General features: G+C 37.2%; 1 protein-coding gene across 2 annotated transcripts in view; it reads right to left on the bottom strand.

The window, feature by feature from the left end:
* Window positions 1-22697, bottom strand: part of UBN2 (ubinuclein 2) — a 61426-nt gene that overhangs the window by 5890 nt on the left and 32839 nt on the right. For both annotated transcript variants that reach the window (XM_054564341.1, XM_054564342.1), the window contains exons 7-14: window positions 20929-20999; window positions 17018-17147; window positions 13878-13996; window positions 13173-13286; window positions 12441-12584; window positions 11670-11720; window positions 9631-9673; window positions 4693-6243 (exon numbers count right to left, since the gene is read on the bottom strand). In XM_054564341.1, the coding sequence (XP_054420316.1) occupies window positions 4693-6243; window positions 9631-9673; window positions 11670-11720; window positions 12441-12584; window positions 13173-13286; window positions 13878-13996; window positions 17018-17147; window positions 20929-20999 (2223 nt within the window). The remainder of the gene's footprint in view (window positions 1-4692; window positions 6244-9630; window positions 9674-11669; window positions 11721-12440; window positions 12585-13172; window positions 13287-13877; window positions 13997-17017; window positions 17148-20928; window positions 21000-22697) is intronic.

Here is a 22697-nt window from a genome sequence, read left to right as displayed (position 1 = left end):
TCTCCTTCATTTATTTTATTTTTTCTTTTATCCTCACCCAAGGACATTTTTTCATTGCTTTTAGAGAAAGAGGAAGGGAAGAGAAAAACATCCATGTGAGAGAAAAACATTAATTGGTTGCCTCCTGTATGCGCCCACACCAGGGATTGAATCAGCAACTTTGGCATGTGCCCAGACCAGTCATCGAACACACAGCCTTTCAGTACAGGATGACGCTCCAACCAACTGAGCCACACTGGCCAGGGCTCCTTTATTTTTAATCTCTCAAATTTAAAACCATACTTCTGACCTCTCATCTCAATTTCAATCCTAGGCACCTAGAAGTTCAGTGAAGAACTTCACTTGGGTACCCACCACGCACCTACCCAGCATGTCCACAGCTGAACTCATCATCCCCTACAGTGTTAAGTGACGTCATCAGCAGTCTCGTCCGTGCCTACCGCTCAGGCTTGACACCTTAGGGTTTAGGCATCAAAACGTGAAGGACAAGGCAAGCTCGTGGGCAACATACCCATTCTTTTTTTTTTTTAAGCCATAACTTCCTCCAACACCTAAATATAAATCTTTATCACTTTATGCTTGGACTTGACTCTTTTTTCTATTTTCCAGTCTTTCTCTCTGCTGTGCCAGTCATGGCATACAAAATAGGTGCAGTAAGGAAAGAATTACTAAGTTAAAAATAAAAACACACTGAAGCAATCTGGATAGAAAGGATACTGCATCAACTTAAGAATTAACAGTAGTTTTCTTCTTTTTCATCATAATTCGATTGGAGTCTCAGGTTAATATGAGGCACACACTTCAAGGCAGTGCACCCCAAACAGAGCCCCCTAGTGTGAAACAGTAAGTACTGCTGGCAAGGAGGACTCGCAAGGTTTTCTGGAGGCGGCTAACTGAAGCATTAAAATTGATGGAAAATATAAATTAAGGCAACTTCCAAAATTAAGTAACTGAGTATGAGCAATAAAAAATGATGCCATACCACAGCTAACATCTCTGTACCGTCAAAATTTTGATATGTAATTTTGTTTACAATACTAAAATGAGGTATCAGATTATCTATATGTACCATGGGTATAAACTTCTGTCCTGGAACAAGGTGACCTTTCCAAAGCAGGGGCAACCCCACTGCTGACATCACTCAGAGCATACAGAACCTGTCCAGACAGAGTAGGTGAATAGCTCAGGATGATGCCCCATAATCAGAAATACTTTCTATGACCGCCACATTTCATTTCTGGGGGAAAGTATGAAGGAACCCTTGCTCTCTCTTCCTGTGGTTGGCATTACATTTTTTTAACCACGAGTTTTATTTTGGTGAGTGTATCTGCCCACTCCCATTCTCTACAACACTCAGGTGATCATTTGAAATATCCATCAGACCATAACACTCCCCTGTATAAGTAAGACGCTCCAATAGCTTCCTGCTGTGCACAGAATAAATTCCCAAGTCCTCATCATGGCCCACGAGGCCTTCACCACTTGGTTCTGGTAGAACTCCAGCCGCATCACCTACCCACGTCTACCTGTCAGGCTCTTTCCTGTCTTCACACCCACCATCCATTTTACCTGGGTTGTTTGTTCCCTCTTATTCCCAAATGGCTGGATTCCGCTCATTCAATTCTCAGCTTACATGCTGCCCCCTAAAAAGAGGCCTTCTACAACTGCCTTATGTATGTTAGCAACAATCGCACTTTATCATAGTATCCCATTTTATTTTTTCATAGCACTTACTGTGTTCTGCTTATCTTCCTACCTAGAATATACGCTCTGTGTGAAGAGGGAGCTTGAATATGGTGCTCACCCTATTTCCCCAGCACCTAGAACAGTGCCTGGCACATATTAAACACTTAATAAACACTTGCTTAATAAATGAATTATTTTGGGAATAATAAAGTGGCAAAGACAGGATTCATAGAAAATCAGTACGCTGAAGGGCAAGAAAGAAGAAGACCGCCTTGAGTGTTCAGGTAGAGGTAATAATCCGAACCCAGAAAAGATTGTAACTTCTGTTCTACTCAAGACCTGCCACTTCCACTCTGCAAATGAGTAGACAGCTGAAAATGTGTTTCAGAAAGAAGTTAAATGTGTTGCAGGCACAGATAGGAAATCTGTTTTTAGTGCTCGAAAGACAGGATCTAGAGGCCACAAGGTAGCCAGTACGACTTCAATGGGATGCTATGTTAAAAAAATAAGAACCTTCAGTTCACCAAAAGCTAGAAACAACCTAATTCAATTATTGACCTTTTCTTCAGTCAAACCAGTAAGACAGAACAAAAAGAATCAGATATGAAGGTAGAAACGCTAAGGTCTCCAAATCATAACATCAGTTTGAAGAGAAGAAAACCAGGAGTGAGCATGTTTTAGAAGCACAATTTTGCCACGTAAGTTCATGCTGACAGACTAACGGATAAACAACTGGTATACCAGGTAACTGCATTCTTTTGGCATAAATGATCAAATACAGGAAGGTTTCCTGGAAAAAAAATAAAACTGCTAGATTCTGGAGGTGACAACGGATAAAGAAAGATTTAATGTTAAATTCAAAGAAAACAAAGCAAGTGAAAAAAATTTTAAACTCTAGGAAACAAGCCAAAATTTTATAATAAGCAACAAAACCATAGTGTACGATGTTTAGCTTAACAGAGACAAATTTTACAGTCATGGATTTAACCAAAATTTGTTATTTTAGTCTTTCAGGAGAATGGGAAAAATATAAGGAAGCTAAAAGCCTCATTTATCATGAGATGCCAAAGACAATAAACTGAAAGTATTTCATTCATTCATATTTAAAAACACAGAGAAAATGCTGAGAGAGTTAAAAGTAGGAGGCATTAAGAAGGAGAATAGTACGGGGTAGAAAGATGCCATTTCTCTTGTAATCGTCTCAAATAGTCCTTTGATCAAATTTAAGATTAATTTGAAAAAGCCATCATTTTAATAAAGGTTAATACAAACAGGAATGTGGACTAGTTTCCAGACCTTAGTTATAACTTAAATTTTAACATACAATTCCCAGTCAGTTTGCTGTTATTTTCATATTTCTGGTAACAGTAAAATTATGTAGCTACAGCACCAATTAATCCTAGATTCCAATTAATAAAGTATCAATTCACTGAATTTTGTTCTATATTAGAATTATGGAATAAATTCATTTCTAAGCCTACAGCCATGGCAGAGTGGTAACTTGGGTTTTAAGTATCTATTGAATACCCAATGCTTAGCTTGTATTAAAGAGCCCAGAACGTCTCTGAACACCAGGGGGAAAATTCTTTCATTAAATGTTCACATTCCACATAAATAGGACACAGTACAAAGTCAGAGCACTTCGTTAGAGAACAGAATTCCATAAATCAATAAAAGTCATGTTTTCAAATAACACTTAAAAACCTAAGAACACATCATAAAATGTTCTATTTTTTAAAAACCTTGTTATGAAACAAATTATTGTGTAAAACTCACTTTGCTGTAAAAAGTCTAAAAAAAAAAAATACCAGGAAAATATAAACAGTGGTGGAATGGGTGGTTTTTATTTTCTTTTTATAAATTTGCCTACAGTGACCACATGTTTCTTTATGGGGTGGGGGAGGGGAAACATTAAAGAAAGCAAATCAGTAATGAGCAAGTCTCAGAATACAAAGCAGTGGGAGAAAGATGGAAACAGAGCTGATGACAGGGAAGGCAGAGAGATGAAATCTGTGAGTAACAAAGGGTTCTCAAAAATCCTAGGCCAAATGGATCAGGAATAATTAATGATAATGAAAGAATAAACTGCGTTTTGCGTCCTTCCAATGCAAGCCCCCTTTGGCCCGCCCCTGCAGTCTTGAGCTGAAGACACGCAGCCAGGCCTGAGATTCAAAGTTACCATGTTCTAGGTAAAGAATTATTGAAAACGAGACAAACCAAGCCAAACTCTGGAAAACACTTGAATTTCAGCAAGAGAAAATCTTACTAGCATGTAGGCAGAGGAAACACATTACTGATAAGAGAACAAAAAAATCAGGATGACCCCTATAATCCTAAATATAAGCGGTCAGTGGACCGGTATTTACAAAACGTAGAGACACTTAGTAACTACCAACTGTGACAGCGCTAAGATAAAGCGAAGTGCGGTAAAAGAGCTCTCACATCAGCCTTTTGGGAAAGGTTCCTTGTGTGAGGTACTCCTGTTAACTGAGAGAGAAATTTAAATTAAAATCTCAAAAATGGAGAAACTGGTATAAAAGGATTAGTGATACAAATCTGACAAAGAGAATTATTTATGAATTGCAAAATTCATGCAAAATAAAAATTTTATTTGAAAAGACAAATGGTTTAAGGAAAAAAAAATAACATGAATGTATAAATTTGACTAAATAAAACGCTGGGACCAGGGTGGGAAAGAGGGGAAACAAGTGAAGGTGTGTTAAATTCCTAAGTTACTACTTTGTTCTAAACTTTAGTAAGAGTTTTCGATATGTATTTTCATTGTATCTTTCAAAATTTTTGAAACTAAGCATGTGCTACTTTACTAAAAAAAAAAATCCCAACAAAAAACTCATCCTCAAGTATCCCTGTCACTGTGATGTCAACAACAGGAACATTCCTTGACCATAAGCTACAAGATACTATAAACAACCTACAAATCATCATAAGGAAAGAAGGGTTACACAATCTTACATTTTATCCCGTGAACGAGTGTAACATACCTACCTGCACACTGGCTGTTACCACGGAAGACCCTGAGGCAGAGGATGGTCTATGTGGAGTAGACAACGGTTTAGAAGCACCCTGTGTTCCACTTCCTGTTCCCCCAGATAGACTCGTCCTATTAGCTCCGCTTGAGTTAAGGTTGCTACCTCTGCTGGCAGGTACATTCATTGCAATTCCACCCAAGCTATTCTTCCCGACAGTTCCAGTGGAGGATGAGTTTGGTAGCTTTGAAGAGGCCTGAAGGTTTTTTGTCGATGGAAGGCCTGAAGTGCGATTGGAGGGCAATAAATTCAAGGTCGGAGACTGTCTGCTCATGTTCACTCCACTGGGCTGTTTATGGACTGGGCTGTTGCTACTGGAGCGGCCACTCTGGGCTGCTAGCACACTTGGACTGGGAGAACTTGAGGGTACAGTAGGCTTGGGAGTTGGGTTGGATTTAGAAATAAGTTTAGTTGATACTGAAGGCTTAGCTGACAGAGGGGGCTTGGGTGAGGCAGAAGGCTTAGGTGAGGGCAAGGGTTTAGGGGATGTGGCAGGTTTAGGAGATGCGGCAAGTTTTGGGGAGGCAGCCATTGAGAAGGGAGACTTGAAACCCTGCGTGGAGATTTGTGACACCATTGCCTTGGCTAAATAGTTACTGGAGGTAGTGGTGCTAGGTACTGTCCTAGAAACCAGGGAGTGGGACCCTTGAGAACCGTTACCAGGCGAGGGAGTGGATAAGGGAAAGCGGTACATAAGTGGCTTCTCTGAAGTCTTAAGAAGTGGGGATGAACAGGACAGCTGAGGATTATTACTTAACTTCACCACTGGGTTGGTCTGTGATTTACTAATGGTTGCTTGTAATGGAGACACATAATTCTGTTGGACAGCGGAATGCTGGTGCACCTTTGTTACTTGTGTTAACGAAGAAGCATCCTGGGCCTCTGATGTTCCCAGAGCATGAGAGGAGGCAGCGACTTGGGCTTGGGAGGAAGAGGAGACGTGGGCCTGGGAAGAGGAAGAAGCATGGATCTGGCTTGACCTCTGTAGTCCTTGTTGAAGTAGCCTGGCTGGCAAAGGTTCTAAGGAAACTTTAGGGTTCTGAATTGAAGAACCAGCAATAAGGCCTGAAGAGATGCCAGTATGAGCTAAATCCTGGGGTTTCTTTGGTACTGGCCCTGTGTGACCAGCAATAAGACTTGATGAATGTGCAGTCTGAGCAGAGTCTAGTTTTTTGGGAGTAGCCAGGGGCAGCTTGCTCATAATACTTGCTAATTTTTCTTCTCTCAGTCCCGGGCGAGGTTTTGCAGTCGGCATGCTTATCCTGGAGCCAGCTGGAGGGCCCTTGCTTCCACTGTTGATAACAGCCAGAGCTTCAGAAACAAGGTCCAGTGCAGGGGGGTGGAAAGAAAGGTCTTCATCTAGTGAGTCATCAAGGCAGATGGTCTCCTGGGCCGGAGTGGAGCCAGAGCTGGTGGAAGCCATGGCAGATGTGCTAGAGCTCGTCGAGGGCCCACCAGCGGAAGCTGCCAAGGACGCGGGCGTTTTCTGGTCCTTTTTTGGACTACACTCCTGGCGTAAACAGCATTGTATTAGAAAAAAATAAAATGATTAGTTAAAAAATTAGTAAGTACTTGTTGTTAAAGGCTAAGAAGTTCTCATGATGATTAACATTCTACTGGAACTCTTCTTCAGACACTGTAAAAACCAAATAACTTTTTAGAGGACAGAGCTCCTGACTGAACTGTCCTCATGAGCCTAACACCTACCACACCCTAGGGTGCCATTCTAAGAAGGCGTGAAGCCAAGCTGAAGAAATGCTGACACACTAGTCACACTGCTGATGAAACAGCTCTCTCCCCACCCACCTGTGCCAGACCTTCAGGTGCTACTCCAACTCCACCTGAGTCTCCTTGCGTGTAGGAGAAGTTCTGCCTTTACCTCAAGACTCTACCATCTTGGTGAGCACGTTTTGCCAAGATACCGCCCCTCAGGCTCTGTGATCTTTGCAATGCCTTGCCCTGCAAGCCCCCCATCGTCAATATATAGCGAAACTGGCACGTCAGTCCAAACATACTTAAATTATGTTTTCTGTTCAGCACGGAAGGAGTCATTTTTTATTTTTTTAACATATATTTTCTAAGTGTCCACTATGCTAAGTGTCTCCTGTGCTAAAAAAACAAGAGAATTAGGAATTAAAACTATGAATACCTAAGAGAATACTGTTTCTTTTTTCAAAAAAAAAAAAAATAAGAGAATTAGAGCAGTTCAAAATAGTCAAAGAGCAAAAGAATTAAAAACTTTCTCTTAAAAGTATAAAGTGTTTACTTGTATCATACATTTTAAAGATTAAGAATAAAACCATGACATAAAAATCATTTCAAGGTTTCAGTAAGTTTATTCAAACCAACCAACCCAACCAAATAACCCCAAACCCAAAGCCTGGCATTATATATCAATTTATACAACCACAGCACTTACCTTAAGCATAGTGGGAAAGAATGGAGAGGAAGGGTCTTTACCCTCACCTCCCACGGTGCTACAGTAAGCCAGCTGTTAGGGATGCTATTACACTCAGCTTCTGTTCTCAACGCCCTGACTGCAAACATCCCTGCCCCTCAGAAGCCGGCAGTGAAACTGCATTCGGGTCACAACTGGCTGCTCGCATGAATGGTTAATGCAGATGGGACACATGTGCTTTGACAAGCCATGTGATCACATAACCAGTAAAAATTCCATCATTATAAAAAGTACAGAAACTGAGGGTGGGGAAGTATATCAGAATAATATTGCAGTGTTGCCTGTATAAAATTGCTGTTTTAAGTAACCTTTTTATTAATATTTTTCTCTTTGTAAAAATAACATTAAATCTGTACTGTGTAGATTTACATTGGCAGAAAAAAATTGTTCAGCATATATATTTGAGTCAAAAAAGCACATTATCCCACTTACATAAAATGTTAACTCAATCTGAATAAATGAATGGCTGGACAGATGGACGGAAGGAGAGAGAGGGGCAAAGATCCAGAAGAAGGGAGGGCAAATGTTTACCAGGAACTTAAGAGTTTTTTCCCCCTAAGTAGAAATTTCTCAATACTTTTTCTTTTCTCCTTCTTACTTTTTTCTGTTGTGTGCATGTTCTTCTGTATTTCCTTATATTATCTCTCTAACTAAAATAGATATTTGAGGGATGGCAGGATGGAAAAAAACCAAGTCCGCACATTTTGGGAAAAAGGAAGAAGTAATTTAATCACAAAACCCAAACAAAACAGTGACTCCCCTAATACTTCCATTATTAGAATTCGATAATTCATATGTTGAAGAGATGTATCAACATCTAACCCTCAGTGGAGGTTATTAGGAGTTTAAAAATCAGGTATCAAAACAAAGCATGAACTCAACAGATTTAATAAAATATTGGTTCAATATTATTTAGATTAGAAGACAAAGCAGGTTACTAAGAGAAAGAGGACAGTTTTACTCTATATTCAAAGAGTCTCTAAAATTAAAGAAGGCCACAGAGTAACAAATATTCTGACCTTCTGCCATAATCTCATATGCAAAGAAACTCATCCCTCAAAGAGAGGAAGGTTATTGGGAAGACTAAGTTATAAAGCAGGCGGGCTTTCACTGTAATTTTAATTTCAAGTGATTACAGTTTTCACTTCTGGATTTTATACTTGGTTCTTTTTCAATTCTGCTCTCTCGCACGCGCTCTCACTCTCTTTCAATCCTCACCGAGGATATGCTTAATTTTAGAGAGAGGGGAAGGGGGGGGTTGGTGGGGAGAAACATCGATGTGAGAGAGAAACATAGATCAGTTGCATCCCATATGCACCCCGACCAGGGATGGAACCCACAGCCTAGGTATGTGCCTTGACTGGGAATTGAACCTGCAACCTTTTGGTGTACAGAACGATGATCCAACCAACAGAACAACACAGCCAGGGATGCTCTATTTTAGGGTATTTTCTATCCTCTCTTCTACCTCTTTAAATATTAAAAAAAATTAAGTTAAATTACTTCATGTTCTAAACCCAGTAAATCCATCACTTTGCAGGGATCTAACTCTGTTGGAGTTTCTGCTGACTCTCACTCATTGTAACAGATTTCCTCACATTTTCTCTGTTTTCAGATTGTGCGCTCCGATTTGACACAGTGTATGTGTGGTGGACATTCGAGGCCTGAGATGAGGGTATACTCTTCCAGAGAGAATCTGATTTGCCAGTTGCCCTGGGTTAATATTAATCTAATAACTTCAGGCTATTCTTCAGCTTGAGGTTTCCCCAAATCACACAGGTAGTGTAAATTAAACCCCTAAACCAAGGGAAATTCTCAAGGAGAACTTTCTTCCCCTAATCCAAAACCAGCACCAAGATATGGACGTTTCCTAACCTTTCTGCTGGTGAGTAGATTTCTTTTCTAGTCCTTTCTTTTACTAAAGATATTATCCTTTGAGGGTCTCAGGTTTATGCAGAGTTTCATTCTAATTCTCAACCTATATTAGTCCATTAGTGCTGTGCTCGGAGAAGAAATTTAAACATAAAACATAAGATAATGGGTGAAAATCAGCAAATGCCCCTAAAGGCAGGCAAAGCTTCAGAAGCAGACTAATACTATGGCAGCTTCCTTGTTTGGGGCCTTAGGGACGTCTTACATATATTCGCAACCTCAGCTATGGTTTTAAAGGTTATTTGTTATATTTTATTCAGTGTTTCTAAGTATTAAGTTAAGCCTTACAAGTTAGTTAATAATATGCAAATTTCCCACTGCTACAGTCATTGTATTTTTCCCCAAATACAAGGGTTCTGGAAATTGTTTTTACAAAGTTTGAGAACATCCGTCTTAAGAGCACGATGACACCTGCCGATCACGCTCAATGCCACACATGCTTCTTGTTTAGGAACGCACTTCAGTGTTCATCATCATGACTAAAGTAAGATTTGGTTTAATACTTACCTTCACTTTGGGTTTAGGTGCAGGAATCACCTTTTTCTTTGCCCTAAAGACCAAAGATTAAAAAGGAGGGCATTTCAGTAGCAGTCAGGTCACATATTAGGAAATTATAACATCATCTTGTAATTATATGGGTAAATCATTTCTTCTGCTATTTGGAAAACTCTAAGGGAAGAAGCTACATGTAAGCGCTCAATTTATATGTGAATAGACAGCAACATTTCCCCCAATTTTGATTAATTAGAAGACCAGACCAAAATATGAAATATAAATGATAGTTATTTTTAAAATTAAATGTAAGTATTCAAAATAAAATAAAAATAAAACAGGCGAACAAAAAACTGCTAAGGAGTCTCACTTCAAAGAACTGGTCAGAATTTAAAATTATTTATAAGAAAACAGAGCTTCAAGAAACTTCCAGCTCAAATTAAACCATGCCAAGAAGTTGTAAATGAGATATTTGAAAAAAAAACAAAACAAAAACAAAAACAGAAAAATCCTCAAGATTATAAAGAAAAAAAATTTTTTGCATCAAATTTTCCTTTCCAATTACAGTTGACATACAATATTGTTTTAGTTTTAGGTTTTTGTTCCTTTTAAAAAAATGTTTAAAGAAAATTATATTTAACTTAAATATTCAAATAAAAGTGTCAAAATGAGAGAATAAAATGTCAGAGAAAACACAGTGGAACTGTTGGGAACCACTGTGAAAAAGATGAAAGATTAAAAACCTCTTATAAATTCCATAGTAGGATAAAGTACTCAAATATCTGTTGAATAATTAAAGGACTGACAAGCTAAAATACCTCACATTGTCTGAATATTTGTATTTCACTTAGTTAAATATTATTTAAATTAACAAATATCTTAAAACTGCCAATCTACTGCTTCACTGAGGCAAGAGTAATTTTCAAAGTTTTTTCTTTTATAAAGAGCTCTCGGGTAAAAAGACTTCTAGGCCCACCTGCCCCACAGATGCCTACTTTCTGGTACAAAACACAAAATTGGTCATATATTCCCCCACCACAGGATAACTAAACCACTTGCAACAAAGAATACACACCTGCAATATATGAAACCAAACTACCCCAAATATAAATTCAAAAAATAAGAAGACTACGACTGAAAACCACAAGTAATTCAATACATTTCTGATGGTGTACTAACCAAGTGTCGTTCCTAACAGCTGTAAAAAATTCCATCTATTATATCAGCAACTTATACAAGGAGAAGGGGAATTTTGTAATGTTACCCACAGCATGCTAACCAGACCTCCTAGCAGGACACTGAATGAGCAGAATATTGAATTAGAGTGCTCAGGAAATTCTCAGTGACTTGCCAATTTTTATACCTTATTAATATTACACTTTTAGGCTACAGGGAATTACCCCTAACTTGTAGGTAAAAATAAAATTCTTGTTGAGTTAACCAGTATTCACTCAAAAATAAAACGAGAAAAAACCTGCCTTTCTACTATTGCCTGTCAGAAGGATAAGAGACCTTTCTTTAGTAAACATATCATTAAAGAAATAAATACCTGGTTTTGAACAGACGGAAGGACAAGAAGAATAGGTTAATTTTGTGGAATAAAATGCTCTGCCAGGCGAGGAAGTATAGGTATGTATACAGAACTGTCTTGGAAAGCACAAGGCTATAGGTTAAACTAGATAGATGGTCATTAAGGGGAAGAAAAAGGGCACAAAAGAATGGAAGGACAAAAGGCCCAAGAACAAAGGAAACCACCAGAGCCTTGCAGGTCACATGGCTCCTGACTACCAGAGCTCAGGCCAAGACCTGGTACATTATGGATTCAGGGTTTTGGAGACTAGACTGAGAACTGTTCAAAAGGTAAGTTTATTCTGAGGTCTATATAGTCAACAATAAAAATGATTTAAAAAAAAAAAAGGCAGTGGTGCATGGAATTGTTTAAATGTATGTTTCAGTCAGATTTCAACTAGCATTTAATAAATGATATTTTTGTTTACTAACGCACACAAAGTGAATAAAATTAAGTGAGAAATGTGGAGTCTGAATTTACTCACGGTGCAGAAGTAAGATGATTATGTACACTCCGGCTTTCCTTAAAAAGCATTCTGGAAAAATTAAAAGGACATAATTAATTTTTTATAGTAGATAAATAATATGATAATTGTTTTATCATTTTAATCATTGGATTTTCAACAGGCTATTATCTGCTTATCTACCAAGTAAAAGTTATAATTATACAATAGCTTCAATAATCTATCTCATAGGGAGTTGTATATCACCTCTATGAAATCTTGAACAGCTTGACACATGTTTTCTGCTGCTTTAAGATGGAACATGACTGGTTCAGATAGCCAAGTCTATTACTTAACTCTTTAAACTTTAAATTAGTCGGGGTTTTTTTGAGATACCACGCTATATTGACTACTGTCAATAGAACCTAAGGTTGTGTCTCTTTTTCGTCACTCTAAATCTTATATTCCGTTCCCTATCACCACAATAGCCATGTCAAGTTCCCCTCCCAAAGTTCATAGCCATCTTTCCCCTCCCTTTTTCTCAACTGGCAAATTCAGGTACAAAAAGGAAAAAGTGGGCAGTTCAAAAAAACACCTTTATGTGTATTTATCTCTATGTCCATGTGACCCATTGTTTAAGTCTTTTCAGTGCCTGACGTTTTCAACGCAGAGATCGTTTGAGATGACTATATAGAATTTTAAATACATTAGTTTCTCAGTAAAATGAATGTCATGTGAGTGTATATAAGTATCTTTAATAACAGCAACAATAAGAAAGTAAATAAATGAAATCTAGGATGTCATATTTCTTACCTTGCCTGCATCCAGCCCTTAGGCCACAATGGTTTCACCTCTGTCTCCATAAAGGATTTAAGATAATCCTCAGCAGACTGGCTTTTATTTGGCTCTAACTCATAGCATCCCAATTTGATCTCAACAAGGTTACATAACAAAGTTCTAAACAGATTAAAAATATATATTTATATATAAATCTGACTGCAAAATTGTAGAAAATTAAGCTTGAAACAGATTTTTTAAAAAGCACATAAATCTGACAGCAATAATAAAGAATATTATCTGAAAAATTCAGAGGATGACATGAAGAAAAGTGACTTCTAACATACATCATTCATTGCACTATAGCCAAATCCCCACATGAAACAACTTCCTTTGATACCTTTAATCTAGGCATCAAAGACTGAAAGGAGCAGTCCCACACCTAAACTCTTACTTGGGATACTGAGTTCCTGGTAAGAAAGATGACTGACTACACAAGTATTCTGAGCCCTTCACCTTCTGAAACCAGTATGTGATTTAACCAATAATTAAACAATTAGCTTAAAAAATCTTTATATAAAAATAAAACTGATAGCACTCTACAAATATTAGGACTGTTATCAATCTTCTCTTGAGTAAGTTTTTCCTACATACACATCTTTGGTTGCTCCCAATCCAGTCCTCAACTTACTGGAGATTCTTTTTATGAGAAACCTTGCTTCTCCATTATCTACTTAGTTAAAAGTGAAGGCTTTGGTTAAATCTTACCTAATGGTGTCATCCCAGTGGAATTTTTTCCTTGGTCCTATGACACGTTTCCCTGGTTTCTCATCATCATCTTCCTCGGATCCATTTTTTTCTCGTTCTTCATCTGTTTGCAACCTAAAAATGAAAAACATTTTATAAAGCAAATTTTTAACTCAACACTGCCTGTAATACAATCTCTAGAAACTTCCTGAATTGCTTAATTGGACTTAAACTCAAAAGACAAGGTAAACAGGGAATCTACCTTTCCACATAATACTCTGAATTTCAAGTGTGTTATAAAGTCATTTAGTAAATAAGGTCTTCAAACTATAATGTAAAGGCACGAACGGTTATTTTTTAGTTCAGAATATATTTGTGACCAACCTCAGACAGTTAAGTTGGTCAACATGTGAAATGTTTGACCAGGGTCAGCTCTTGCTTTGATCACACCCATACACAAAATCAACAAACTTTTTGCCTTTCACATCAAAGCAACTGAGTGGGAAGCGATTTCATTTAGAAAATATTTAATAGATAAATTTTAAATATTCTGATATAGACTCACCTATTGGTATAACACCAACATATGTTATAAAGACCCGCATATACCATTTCTGTGGTATATGTGGATTTCTACTTAGTGATGAAGTTCACTTAATGCCAACCCCTAACATCTAAAAATATTTCTCAAATGCAAAAACCAGTTCAAATAGAAGGAGTACATACTTGGCACACTTAGCCTGACTGCGAGCCTGGCAGTCCTCCTGGTATTTAAATAGCTGTTCAGGCATGACATTGCTCACAGCCAGTTTCAGTTTTTGTAGAGGTTCTCTCAAACGATCATCCTGAGGAAAAAAACAAAGTTTTTTCAAACATGTTTAACAAAACTTATCTAACAAGCAGGATCCTCAAATGAAATTCACGTTTTAGACACTGATTCAAGATACGAAATGTTAATATATTTAAATACAGATATTTCTTCTACAGCACTGACTTTTCCTAATGCACACTGGATATAAAATTACCATGACCATACTCTCCAGATAGCCAAAAAGAGTCTCAATTTTTGCCTGTTGCCCCAGCATAATTATTAATAGTGCTCTTTTACATTTTTAGAAATGCCCTGTGTTTGGTCAATAAATTATATCGACACTTGAACCGTAATACAAAATGATTACACAGAGAACAAACTCTACACTGTGCAGACATAACAGTTAACTCCCATTATGCTGGGGGACCAGCACCACAAGGAGAAATATACAATTTGGTTTCGAAGACTGTCAACAGGATGTTGGCTGGCATCCTGTTCTCTTGTTTACTGTTGGTAATCGTTACTTATATTGCAAGCAAAAATGCAAGGTAAGGCTAAAATGAAAAAGGAAACTGGGAGATTCTTATCCTAGGAGTTGGGGGCAAAAAGAAAAGCAAGTAAATTTGCATCTGACAGCTTTAATTAACCAATTTACTATTTTCATCTTGCAAGTACAATATATGTAACAATTTAAAACACTTTTCTTACTGTCATAGGTACAGAAATATTGTAAGACTTTGCTTTTCTTCACTGACCCAACTATTTTTAAAATGTGATTTCTAGCCTTGACTGGTGTGCCTCAGTTGGTTGGGCGCTGTCCTCCAAGAGAAAGGTCCCCAGTTCGATTCCCAGTCAGGGCACAAGCTTATGTTGCAAGTTTGGTCCCCAACTGGGCCGTGTATGAGAGGCAACCTGATCGATGTTTCTCTCTCACACTGATGTTTCTGTCCCTCTCTCCCTCTCTTCCCCTCTCTCTAAAAATAAATGAATAAAATACTTTTATTATAAAAAAGTGATTTCTGGTATGAAGAGGATTTTTTGGAATACAATTACCTTGTTATGGCAGGTACGTCTTATAAATTAAAACATTTTATTTTATTAGTAACATTTACCTTATTAATAAAAACAAATATTATTACTCATAAGCATCTACCTCTTTCAGGCATACCAATTAATAAATATCACTGTAATAGACAGAGTCTGCTATAAAATCCCATTTTTCAAAATGCAAACATTCATTTTGGGTGATCACTTTCTGAGAATTATATAGGTGAGATTATCTTCCCAGGTGCAACCCAAATATCCATTAACAATAAAATGAATAAATTAATTGGGATATATTCATACAATGGAATACTGTTCACACAGCATTAAAACTGTATGGAGTACCACCACATGGAAAGACAGATCAATGTAAAGGTGCATAATGTTAAGTGTAAAAAAGCAAGCTGCAGAAGAAAAGACGGTCTGATTCAACTTATATGAATCATACTAAAAAACCCAAATAATATAATGTTTATGTTTACAAACGTGCGTAATAAAACCATATAAAGAAAAGCAAGGGTAAGATCAGTGGCTTTCTCTCATAGCCAATAGAGATATTAAATCACTTCAAATATCGAACCTCAAACGTCCCTTAGAAAATATTTTACAGTGTGTAAAAAGTTGTTTTCCTACTTCTAGCCTTTTTTGTTCTGGTACCTATTTGTGTCATTAGAACTTATGGCTGTAAGCTCCAACTGTCAATGTCTGAAAGAGTAAGGTATGGGCACAAAATCTCAGACCTTAAGTGAATTTCATTTGTTCATCAACCTGCTTTGAATCGAGAGAGAACTATAGTTTTTCAAGTATTTTATTAACGTAAGTATTGTACCCATAGTAAAGAATTCTATGTCAGATTGCAGCTAGTACCATGATCAAAGACACAACATGCATTCTCCTATTCACACCATGGTAGGCCTTAGATACCCATGTTGTGCTGTGGACTCCAACCTCCACCCCTGCACCCCCTCCAGCCAGAAAAGTTTAGGTTGGCCCAAGATATTATAATCAGATTTTTTGTCCCAGGAATTTGGATTGGGATGAGAGAGATGAGTCAGTCTCTGTGTGTGGCTTTTCTGTAATGTAAAACCTTGAGAATCAAGTGATCTTATTTGCAAATGCACATAAAAGGATAAATATGAGATGTGGGGAGAGAAGCAGAAACAAAGTTAATCGAAATGATCAGTTCCCATCCTTCCTGGCTGCATTCTTGCCCTTAACTCCATGAAATACCTTTACTCATGGGGGAAAAGAATCCTTCTTTTTTTGGTCTTAAACTTCATTGAAGTTATTTTCTATAACTTGCAGATTATAAATATTTTTTAACAAGACAGGCAAACAAATCATCAAGGGAAAAATAATCAAGACAATGAAGGTTGGGGAATCATTTCATAAGAAGTAAAAAAGGGGTCACAAGGAATGCTTTCAAAACTATAAAAGTGATGATGGGGATATATGATTAGGTTTTTGAATGAACTCAAAGGCAGAATTAGGACCAACAGGGTAGTAAGCACCTGGATTTAGCTCAAACTATGGAAGGACTTTCTGACATTCTAATAAAATAAGTTTCTGAGCACTGGAAGAATTCAACTTGAACATTTAGTGGGGTTGTAGGAGAGAATAATCTAGCAAAACATGAATTACACTAAATTTTTAAATTAGCATGCAACTCTGTGATTCTTTCCACTGGTCTGCATAATGTCTGTATAGAGCCATTTTAGGGATAAGACAATTGATTCATAATTATGTCAGATTATCTGTTGAAGGCAAAGTTGTATTTGCTGTGAAACAGGCTAATAATTTATCACCCCAAGAATTTATGCCTTAGAAAACATCATTTCTCAACTAAACCTATCAATTATAGAAAGGTAATTTTTTTCAGGGGATCTAACATGACCTTAATATATACACAGCATGACTATAAATCAATTAATGTGGAAAAAACCCCACAAGAAACCAGCCTCTTTCTAGGTTGCAAAACCACCAATGTAGATATTATCGTTTCTCCCCTTACCTGGACGTTGAGATGTAACTTCCTCAGACGTTTTACTAGTGTTTCCTTATTGCATGGCACAAAAGCTTCCAGATGGGCGTAGACACCGCTACGAATGACAGGGCCTAGTTCCTGTAGCTGTAACTCAATGCTGACCAAAACAACAACAACAAATAAATAGTACAGAATTTCTTTCAGGTAGAAGCCGACAAGCAAGGAGGCAAAGGAAGTCATTCTTTTCTCATTTTACACTTTCCACAATTTCCTAGACAAATTTCTTAGACATTTTTCAAGGGAAAAAAAAATTAATAGTGATGTTATAGAAAATTTCAATGAGCACAGTTTAGGAGGAGAATTTATATAATCCACAAGCTGGCAAATAATTTTCCTCATGACAGCGGCAAAGTCTACATTTTTGGGTAAAGCACAGGAACTCCATTATTAACCAAAAGCTTATTTCCTCAAAGAGACAGCATACTCCCCTCAACCCTTGCAATTACTATACTAGTGAGTCATACAGTTTCAAGGAGTTCTTAAGAGTACTTTTTCCTTAGAGGTGTTCGAAAATTTCAGATTCAAAGGAGGAAAAACTTTTCTGGCTGCACTTGCAGACTGTTTTATCCACCTTTGTTTCCTTTATTGTGCCTACTTTACAGAGTAGATAGTTAATGGTTTGTCTGCACAATAATGAAATCATTGAATGTATGTATCCTCACTGTTAAGCAGTACATGACTATTTTAAGTGCACATCCCTAACATATATACTGTGATATTTTTTTCCTAAGAATTCCAATCTTCTAAGGTCTAAGAAGTATCTGGAGACAACTAAAAACACATGGCAACAAAAGTGTGAATTTTAGATATTTTCATACTTATTTCACAGAGACACAAAGGTTCTCTTGAAGTAGTGAACATTCCCGAGCCTGTCTCCTTTTTTCCAGTGGGCTCCTTTTCCTCTGGAGTAAAATTTATCCAAAAGCAGATTTCTGTGCATGAAAGGTACTATGAATGGGCCTCAAACCTCTGATAATAAATTACGAGCATGAGGTCACTACAGGTTCTAAAAGAATGAATATATACTGTGACCATCTGCTATTAATGCACTAGAGAACAAACACTGGGTTTTGCTGAGTAAACAGGCTGGAAACTCACTTTTATATTCTTCACTTTTCTGTCTACCCAAGGCTCTCCTTTGCCTCTGGAGAAGCATCAAAGAAATGTTAACATGGGACACCACAGGCGCAAACAATAGCCATCTTTGTAAACAAGATTTTCCTGCTGAGGAATATTTAGTGATAACTACTATGGTATTTTCTTTTCACACGGAATTCTGGAAATATAGTCACTTCCCCATAGGTGATACATAACATATCTTCCTGCCCCACCAACTCCCTCTTTTTTAAAAATGAAATATATTTCTTATTCAATCAGCTTAAAATACTAGTAAAAGAAAAGCTCTAAGTCCAAACGAATCCTGGAATCTACTGAATTTCCTAGATTTTTCCTCGAGTATTCCAGATATCCTACCAATATTGTCCAAATAATATAACCATAGAAAACTACTATCTGAAGAAAAACCCAGGGAGCAATAACCCAAACTCAAAACACTAAATAGCTCTTTATCTTATCGCAAGAATTCAAAAGCCCATTGATGTGTTAACTGATGCTAGACAAGAGGTGTGTTCGACCCTCCTGTCCCTAAATAACTACTTTATTCAGATGGGTTGGTTCTAGTGTTACTGAAAAAGACTTGGTGTGGAACAGCTTAGAAATGCAGTTGAAAAATTGTTTGGGATTCTTCCAGTTGCAAAGTAACCCCACAAGAGAGTAAGAAAAAGCTCTGGCTTATAATCAACCCTTTCCCTTTGTTAACCTTTCCCTGTTTCAAAGAGAGAGAAACCAACAGAGAAATCATGTGATAAGTCTATTCACTGAGATTCAAGTCACCACTCACTCACGAGCTCCCTAAAGAAGCATCTAACAATGAGATGGCAGACAGGTCTCACTGCAAGTGTGTGCAGGTGGTAGAACCTGCCTAGAGCATTTGTTGAGCAGAACTGTCAGGCTGAACTGGAATAATAGGCAAAGAGTCAAGATTTCATTAGCAATGTCTGCTTGAGGTAAAGGAGGAAATAGAGGATGAAAGCAAGCCAGTATGCTGTATGTTTGTTGATCCAGGTCAAATTCAATTAGGCAAAAAATAAAAGCGTACTCTATTCCAACAAACTCATCTGTTTTTCCCCAGGATAAGGAAGCAATACATGGATAACTTTGCAGGAATAACTACCCCAAAAATCTACTACATTCCCTTAAAAGATCAACTCAGCCCAGAGATATAAGGGATGTTGGTTTAGGAAAGTGGAAAGAGAGGCCAGGGGGCACAAGAAAGTGACTAGAAAAGGAAAAAAAAAAATCAACTAAACACTAGGGTTTGCAGAACTGTAGGACTCTCTATGAAATAAAATGTGGATGGGCTGCAAAAAACTAGAGGATCTGTTTTAGGACAGACAGGAGAGGAATTAACAGAGAAGCCTGTTAATGGAATGTTAATACTCTGCTTATTTGAGATAGTATTTCCCAAGGATGGCCTTTTAATTCTCCCATGGGAAAAAAAGAGTTGTTTCCTCTGACAGAAGAGTAAAATTTAAAAAAGAAAGAAAAGAATTCTCAGTCTCACGAAAAGGATCTGATCTAGGAAACTTAGGGCTTTCAAGTACAAAGAAAAAGAACTAGTCACATCCCTGACTACAGAATCTGGGACAGCTCTGGTGAGCAATGGTCACACTGTTTATTGACCAGGGTTTCAGGGAGCTAGGTAAAAGGAGCTGGTAAAAGGAGTTGGTACAGACGGGAACCATTTGCCTTACTTTCAGCAGACAGAATCAATTTGAAAATCCCTGGCTAAAATAAAGGATGGAAACAAGACTTCACCATACTACTCGGAGCTTACTAGGCTGTACGTTTCATGAAGTCTCTAGGACTTAACACATTTTAAGTATTCCAGCATGAGCGATTGCAATTAATAAAAATAGTTTTCAGAATCAACAAACCAATTCATCCTTCGTATCTTGTGAGAAACTACCTCAGTTATATATCTAAAAGATAGAAATCACAGTATTAGAAATATTACTTCTCTGTTTCTATAAGATGCCACTGAATCACCAATACATTATTTTCATCAGAGGAATAAATTTTGCTGCTTTCCCCTGAATCACTTCTTTTTTGCCCAGTTCTGCTTGCAGTCAATTATATACTCAGTTTCTGTAACCAGTGGTCAAAATTTATAAGCCAATAGGTTTGTAAGTACATCTTATGAGATCACAATCTTAGAATCTACAGCTTTACTAGGCTCAGACTCTAACAAAGCGTGAAAATTATCACTACATTAAAAATAATCTATGTCATAAATCAGCCTTCACCCTCTCCTTCCAAATCTAACTTCTGTCTTTTCCACACTGGACTCAATCGTACCCCACAATCACAATTTCTTCTTTAAACCCTACTTTCCACTTGTCTTTAAGAGTTTATATGTGTTTTTTTCACCTAAAAGTAGACAGAAAGTTACACCAAATTTAATATAAACAGAGCTCTCCCAGGAGGATATTTTCATAGAAGTTAATAAAAATAATACATATAAATCTAGAATACTCTTGAGCCTATACAGTGGTCACTTGCTCTGGCAGTTATAATATTGGAAGCTTTGATTATCGTAAGTGGTCCTGGCGAACCAATAAATGCAGAAACATCATTTTGCTGAGAAACAAATGCTCATCATACATGCTGGAAGGCTGAGAGGGAAGTGCTGCTAATGCATGAGACTAGCCAGCCCCTCAGAATTTGTATCTCAAAGGCCTACTATATTTTTAAATAAATCCTTAAGGTTTAAATAATTTTTACGGTTTTTTTTTTAACGAAACAAGAAAATTACTTACTCCAGAAGAATATTATTCATATCCTGTGTAAAGAATTTTTTCCTTCCTTCTTCATCAAAAAGTTTGGCAGCCTAGAGAAACGTAAAAGTGACAATATAACTGTTAATAAACACATTATTCGTTTCCATATTTATTTATTAAGAATCAGCATTTTGAGGGTGGGGTTTCCTTCACTTCATAACCTCTGTACCCAATTTAGTACCTGGCATAGGAGGCAATTAAAGAGTGCTGAAACAAATTTAGCTTATATACCATTCCTGTTATGTCTGTATTTAATTTTTTTCCAACCTTTCTAAATTCACAAAGTTTTAAATTTTTAGTGTTTTGGATGTCTTGTGTATTTTTTTTTACTAATTCTTGCTGTGGTCTCCAAGGTAACTGAAAGCAGATGTCTTACTTTATACATACATTATTGTCTACATTGTGTCTCATATTCTATACTTCATACCGATTATCATGTTAAGTATTCATAATAGCTGATGACACTGGTATTATACTACCACTTCGCAAATGAGGAACCTAAATCTTACTGGAATATGATATTCCCCAAAACCATAGTGCTATAAGTGGCAGACCCCAGACTCAGACCAAGAAGTTTTCTGACTTCAACGGCACAATACTGGCACCCTGTGCAAAGACCTTAGGCTTAGTGAGGCTAGTTTGGGTTCTACCTAATTACACACTAACAACAAAAACATTAGCCAAAGTTATTATCAAGGTATAAGCAAAAAATTAATTCAATGAGCTTAAGAGTAGTATTTTCATGATTATGTTTGTCACTTTAACCAGCTGATCAGGAACAAATTTTACTAGGGAAATCACAAAGGATAGTGTGTCCTGACCTCCACAAGACATAAAACATCAAGCCTGACCCAATAGTCTGAGCAAGTCACATGCTGATTCTGTCACTCTACCAAAAGTTATTTGACAGTTTTACGTGCTACCAATAAAAGAGGAAAATTTGAGATGTGCCTCAGTGCTTCTTAGAAAGGATGAAGACTCAGTGTGTGTAGGGAGCAGAAATAAGAAAGCCAGAATGAAAACTAAACTTCAAGGAAGGGAATCAAAACAGTCAAGAGAATGACCACTGGAAGAACGTTACATAGTAATAAAACAACAAGAACAAACTCCCTATCAGACAGACGCCAGCATTTTAGCAAAGTAAATTCTCATCTCCTGAAAAAAAAAACCACTTCATTATTTCAGAGAAAAAATATGAAGAATTCATAGACATTAGTAAGTGAAATGAATCTTTTTTTAAATAAAAGATTTTATTTACTTATATTTTTAAAGAGGGAAAGGAGAGAGAAAGAGAGGAGAGAAACATCAATGTGTGGTTGCTTCTTGCATGCCCACTACTAGGAACCTGGCCCGCAGCCCAGGCATATACCCTAGACTGGGAATTGAACCAGCGACTCGGGTTCGCAGGCTGGCACTCAGTCTGCTGAAGCACACCACCCAAGGCTGAAATAAATCTTCTTATTAATAATTTCCTATTAAGGGGTTAGGAAGTAACTGTATTTATTAATCCTGGCACTCCTACTACAGAGACGGATGACGGTTTTTGGTATTTGAAATATGACAGAGCTTTACAAGATTGAAATACTCATTACTAACTAGTTTTGTTTATTAAATGAGAATAAATGGTATATAATAGAACAGAGGGAATGTAAACAAACTATGGAGCTCAATGATCCTGCCTTCATGTATCTTTTGTTCTAAGATGGGTCTCTTGGAGACAGCATATATGTGGGTCTTGTTTTCTTACT

The sequence above is a fragment of the Pteronotus mesoamericanus genome, unplaced genomic scaffold, assembly GCF_021234165.1.
Source record: "Pteronotus mesoamericanus isolate MK-2021 breed Mesoamerican mustached bat unplaced genomic scaffold, CSHL_Meso_final scaffold_85, whole genome shotgun sequence".
NCBI lineage: Eukaryota > Metazoa > Chordata > Mammalia > Chiroptera > Mormoopidae > Pteronotus > Pteronotus mesoamericanus.
Note: the sequence above shows the minus strand (reverse complement) of the source record. Positions and strands in the feature narration are given on the sequence as shown.